Source organism: Hypanus sabinus, chromosome 20 (assembly GCF_030144855.1).
Source record: "Hypanus sabinus isolate sHypSab1 chromosome 20, sHypSab1.hap1, whole genome shotgun sequence".
In the NCBI taxonomy this organism is placed as follows: domain Eukaryota; kingdom Metazoa; phylum Chordata; class Chondrichthyes; order Myliobatiformes; family Dasyatidae; genus Hypanus; species Hypanus sabinus.
The window spans coordinates 66,928,822-66,934,821 of record NC_082725.1 but is presented as its reverse complement, the minus strand read 5'-3'; the positions used below and the strand labels follow the sequence as shown (position 1 = coordinate 66,934,821).

At 40.1% G+C, this 6,000-nt stretch overlaps 1 protein-coding gene across 1 annotated transcript in view; it reads right to left on the bottom strand.

Moving 5' to 3' along the window:
- Nucleotides 1–356: 356 nt before the first annotated feature.
- The window catches only part of cdcp1b (CUB domain containing protein 1b), a 101,762-nt gene continuing 96,118 nt past the window's right edge, over nucleotides 357–6,000 (bottom strand). Inside the window, exon 9 of the mRNA XM_059945687.1 lies at nucleotides 357–5,320. Coding sequence (XP_059801670.1) covers nucleotides 4,921–5,320 — 400 coding nt within the window. The 3' untranslated portion in view covers nucleotides 357–4,920. The remainder of the gene's footprint in view (nucleotides 5,321–6,000) is intronic.

Below are 6,000 nucleotides of genomic sequence, written 5' to 3'. Positions count from 1 at the left end.
CCAACCTGATGGCATGAACATTGACTTCTCTAACTTCTGTTAATGCCCCTCCACCCCTTCTTACCCCATCCCTGACATATTTAGTTGTTTGCCTGTTCTCCATCTCCCTCTGGTGTTCCCCCCCCTTCCTTTCTTTCTCCCGAGGCCTCCCATCCCATGATCCTTTCCCTTCTCCAGCTCTGTATCACTTTCGCCAATCACCTTTCCAGCTCTCAGCTTCACTCCACCCCCTCTGGTCTTCTCCTATCATTTTGCATTTCCCCCTCCCCCCACTACTTTCAAATCTCTTACTATCTTTCCTTTCGGTTAGTCCTGACGAAGGGTCTCGGCCCGAAACGTCGACAGTGCTTCTCCCTATAGATGCTGCCTGGCCTGCTGTGTTCCACCAGCACTTTGTGTGTGTTGTTTTTATAGTTATTATGTTTTCGCTATTATTGTGTTCTTTACCTTATTGAGGTTTTTTTTGTGCTTCATCAGATTTTGACTCTTTTAAACTTGTGCACTGAAAATGACATTAAACAATCTTGATTCTTAATTAACTCAGTCAAAGAGCCTGTTGCTGTGCTATACTTTTCTAAGCTCCATGTTCAAATCACGCTTTGGCCACAAGCTGATCTGTGTGCATGTGGCAGGCTCCATTGTTAATTCTACAGCATAATGCACACCGTAAAATCTGGCTGAATTTACCACATTTTGGGGATCCCAGTCAAACTCCAAACTGCTGATTTCAATCAGATTGTCTCTCTCTCTCTCAGGATTTTACCATGGAGCTATTAAGATATAGAGCACGGAAACAGGATCTTCAAGACCTTACTCCTCCATCCCGACCAATATGCCCGTGTTTGGCTCATATCTCTCTAAAACTTTCATGTCTGTCTGTTCAAATGCCTTTTATATGTAATAATTCTAACAATGCTTGTCATCTTCTTTAGCAGCTTGTTCAATTTCCCCACCATTTTCTGGGTAAAGAAACGTGCTCCTCAAGGCTGTTTTAAATCTTTCCATTCTCACTGTAACCCTATACCCTGTAGTTTTAGACTTCCCTATTCTGTGAAAAAGACTTTAGCTTTTTAGACCTTATCTATGTCCCTCATGCTTTCATAAACCACTATAAGGTCATCCACAGTTTCTTAAGATCTACAGAAAACACTCCAGGTTTATCTAGCTTCTCCTTTTAGCTCAATCCCTCTTGTGCAGGCACATCCTCACGACTCATTTTGCACCTTCTCCAGTTAAATGACATACTGGTACGGTTTAGCTTAAGATAAAGAGAATTCTTCAAATTAGTTTGAGGTACTATAATGGAAGATTAAACAGTTTGGGTCTCAATTCCCAGGAGCTTAGAAGAACGTGAGGCAATCTATTTAAGCTTCAGATCCTAAGGGTGTTTGACAAGGTAGATATGAAGAGGTTTTCACCAATGACAGTCAGAAACCATGGAACATAACTGCAGGATTGAAATATTAAATGATTGTTTTTTTGACCCAGTATGTTAATGTACCAACAAGAAGGAAGGCCTGTCTAGATCTGATACTCTGAAATGATCAGGATAGAATTTTGTGTATATAAGTTGTTGATCCTTTAGGAACAAGTGATCATAAGGTACATACAAAATATTGAAGACAGCTATATAAGGAATACAGAAAATAGTAATGATGTTTATGCAAATATGAAAACTATAGTCAAGATGGAAATTTGGATTGCCAAAAGACAGGTTGATAAGGATGTTGCTGATAATACTAAGATTGACCCCAAGAGATTTTTTTCAATACCTTAGTGGTAAAAGAAAAGCCAAAGAGAAAGGTTAATGTATTAGGAATAATAGTAGGGTATTAAATTATGCAGAGAAGCACATAGTGGATACTTGTAACTCATATTTTGCTGAAGTATTCACCTGCAAAGATGTTAGCAACATAAATAGAAAAATAAAGTTGTTTTAAGTGACTTAGAGATCTTAGAAAGTGAGGTCCTGCTTCAGCTGAAAATCTCCAGGGCAAGACAACATATATCCAACTTATAGAGGTCTGTGGTTATATGTACAAACCCCGAACATGTATTTTTAAAAAGTCATTGAAGACTGGTGAAATCCTTAAGGACTGGAAATGGGCTAACATTGTCCCAGTATACAAGGAGGGTGACCACACTGACCCTGGTAACTATAGACTAGTAAGCTAAGCATGTATTGTAATAAAGAATGAGATGGAAAAGCAGATGATGAGAACAGACATGTTAGCAGAAAGTAAAGGGGAAATCATGCTTAACTAATATGCTGGAATTCAATGAAGAAGAAACTAAAATTTACGATAACAATAGTGTGGATGATGCTTGGACTTTCAAAAGGCTTTAGACAAGGTACCCAATGAGAGGTTAACAATCAAATTACAGGAGGTGGGGATTCAGGATAAGGTGTGCAAATGGATGCAGAGTTAGCTGAGAAACAAGAAAGCACCAAGTTATGGTGAGAGGATCATTTCAACACCTAGAAGATGTTAAAAGGGGGCTCTGCAGGAATCAGGTTTAGGGTCGCCGCTGATTTTAATTTACATGAATGATTTGGATAAGCTCATAACAAAAAACTAATAAAGTTTACTGATGACACAAAATTAGGGGGACAGACTGATAATATTCAAACAGCAGAATCAATAAAGTTAGATCTAAACAAACTTCAGATGTGGGCAGATAAATGACAGATGAAATTTAATGTAAGTGAATGTTAAAGTATTACATACAAAAAGCAGAAATATTAGATATAAATATACATGTGAGGTCTTGAGTGCATTGTATGAGGATTTGGGTGTCCTGGTAGACTCATCACTATCAACATCTAGACAATGCACAGAAGCCATTAGGAAGGGTAATAGAATGTTGGACTATCTAATGTGCTCAGTGAAGTTCAAGTCTAGAGAAGTTCTCCTTAAGCTGTTTGATGTACTTGTGAAGCCATGCCTTGTGAACTGTGTACAGTTTTGGTCTCTAAATTGTGTGGGGGAGGTAAAGGCACTGGAGAGAGTTCAGAGAAGGGTGACGAGACCCATTTCAGGTCTGTAGAGTACGAGTTATGAGGAAAGATTGAAAGAAGTAAATCTTCTTAGCCTAAGTAGACATAGAAAGAGAGGAGAAATGACAGAAGTGTTCAAAATCATTAAGGGTATAAGTAAGGTGCATGCCAGCTGCTACTTCAGAATTAATCCATCATCAAGGACACGGGGCCAGAGGTGGAGACTGGTTAAAGGGAGATTTCAGACTCACATCAGGAAGCATTTCTTTACACAGCGAGTTAAGGACATATAGAACAAACTACCTAGTTATGTAGTTGAGAGTTGTACCTTAGAGACTTTCAAATCTAAATTTGATAGTTACTTTAACACACTAGGAATTTGGCAAGCTGTGTTGAGTCAAATGGCCTGTTCTTGTCAAAAACGCTCTAATATTCTAAAACAATTAAGGGCTGGCTATTTACAGTTGATATGTGTAGAAAGTTCTTTTCTTAGAGGGTGGAAAAATCTCTGTAATTTTCTATCCTTAGGTGGAGGAGGGGGTGGGGGAAGCTGGATCACATGATTTGACAGATGGGGGAATCGAGGGGTATGAAGAAATGGTACCGAAGGGGAGTTGAGTCCAGCATTGATCATAATGAATGGCGGAACAGGTCTGAGGGCTGAGTGCTCTACTCCTTCTCCTATTTGTGCTCTGGACTAGCCTAGCATGTAACACCTTGTCAAATGCCTTATAGATATTACTGCACTTCATCACTTTCTTAGTTATCTCCTCAAAAAACAGCCAAATTACTGAGACAATGACAACCACCCCATAAGCAAAGCCATGATCAGCCCCTGCCTTTCAAAATGTACATAAATCCTATATCTTAGAACTTCCTCAAATAATTTTACTACTACTAATATAAAGTTCATCCACCTGTAGATACCTGGCTTATCCCTATTGCTCTTCTTAAATAAAGGAACAACATTCACTATCCTTCAATCTTATGGTACCTCATTCATGAATGACAAAGATGTAAAAATGTCCATCAGGACCCCAGCAACCTCCTACTTTGTTTTCCATAACATTCTGAGATAAATCTCATGTGGCCCTGAGGATTTATGAGCCTTTATGTTTTCTAGGACATCTTCCACTTTCTTAATACTGAGATTCTCCAGACCATCAACATATTCTTCTCTGAATTCACTATCATCCCCTTAATTCTGCTTGGTGGATACAGAGAAGTATTCACTTTGGGACCTAACCCATGTCCCCTGACTTCACACATAGTTTACCCCTTTCTTACACCCTCTTCTTCAAGAGATCCCCTTGCTCCCAGTTGCCTATATATACTCAGTGACCACTTTATTAGATACCTTCTGTATCTAACAAAGAAGCTACTGAGTGTATGTTCATGGTCTTCTGCTGCTGTAGCCCATCGGCTTCGAGGTTCAACATGCTGTGCATTCAGAGATGCTCTTCTGCCCACTACTGTTGTAACATGTGTTTATCTGTGTTACTGTTACCTTCTGTCAGCTTGAACCAATCTGGTAATTCTCCTCTGACCTCTCTCATTAACAAAGCATTTTTGCCCACAGAACTGCCACTCACAAGATGTTTTTTGGTTTATACACTATTTTCTGTAAACTGTTGTGGATGAAAAATCCCAGGAGATTAGCAGGTTTTGAGATACTCAAACCACCAACATTCATTCCATGGTCAAAATACTGCACTACAAACTGCAGGTTCTGGAAAATACCTGCACAGGAGCTCCTGGCTCAGTGGCAGGGAAGCTGAACCCTCACTGAAAAAATGTTACCTGGAAACTAAACACTGCTGTATTCACCGGTAAAATCAGTCCATGAAAAGCAATGAGTTGTTTGGACAGATGCCAGCTATTTACACATTTACACTGTTACTCATACCAGTAAACATGCTTTGCTATGAGCTAGAATCCTTTTCGCCATTCCCAAGGAAAGTCACTGTCTCCCCATTGTTTTCTACATCCGCCTTCTTTACTGAAAATGTATATAGGTCATTGGACACCATGGGCACAGTCTCTGGATTGGACCCCTTAGGCACAGTACCACGTGGAGGTGGGAGAGTAGGCAGGACATTGCCCATGGGGCCTTGGAAAGGCCGATACACATCCACCTCCGGAATGGGCAGAAACTGTGTGTTGTTAAAATAATCAGTATAAACACGGTCTTCGTCAATAACAGCGTAAATATGAGACTCATTCTCCTGCCTAGTTTTGCCAAACTTCCGCTGGTGCCTGGGTCTGTGAGTGTTCACACTGGGATTGTAGATGCCAACAGCAGGCTGTCTTTGCTGTCTTCTCCTGCGCAAATCAAAGTAAGATGAATTAGTGGCTGACTTAATATCTGCAAACTGCTTCATTCACATCTAGGTGTTACTATACAGGAGGCAACTTTCAATGAGATCCCCCTTCATTCTTCAGAATTCCAACAAGTACAGGCCCAAAGCTGTCAAGCACTCCTCGTATGATAAGCCTTTCAATCCAGGAAACACTCTTGCGAACCTCGTTTGAACCCTCTCCAGTTTCAGCACATCCTTTCTTAGATAAGGAAACCAAAATTGCTCACAGTTCTCCAAATGAGGCCTCACCTGTGCTTTATAAAGTCTCAACGTTACATCCTTGCTTTTTTATTCTAGTCCTTTTGAAATGAATGCTAACATTGCATTTGCCATCCTCACCGGCTCAATGTGCAAGTTAACCTTTAGGGAGTCCTGCACAAGGATTCCCAAGTCCCCTTGGACCTCAGATTTTTGAATTTTCTCTCCATTTAGAAAATAGTCCACACTTTTCTTTTTTTCTATCAAAGTGCATGACCATACCCTTCCTGATATTGTATTCCATCTGCCATTTTTTCACCCATTCTCTTAATCTATTTCAGTCCTCTGTAGCCTCCCTGCTTTACCAAAACTACCAACCTCCACCTCCACCTATCTTTGTGCCTGAAAACTTGCCACAAAGCCATCAGTTTCATCATCTAAATT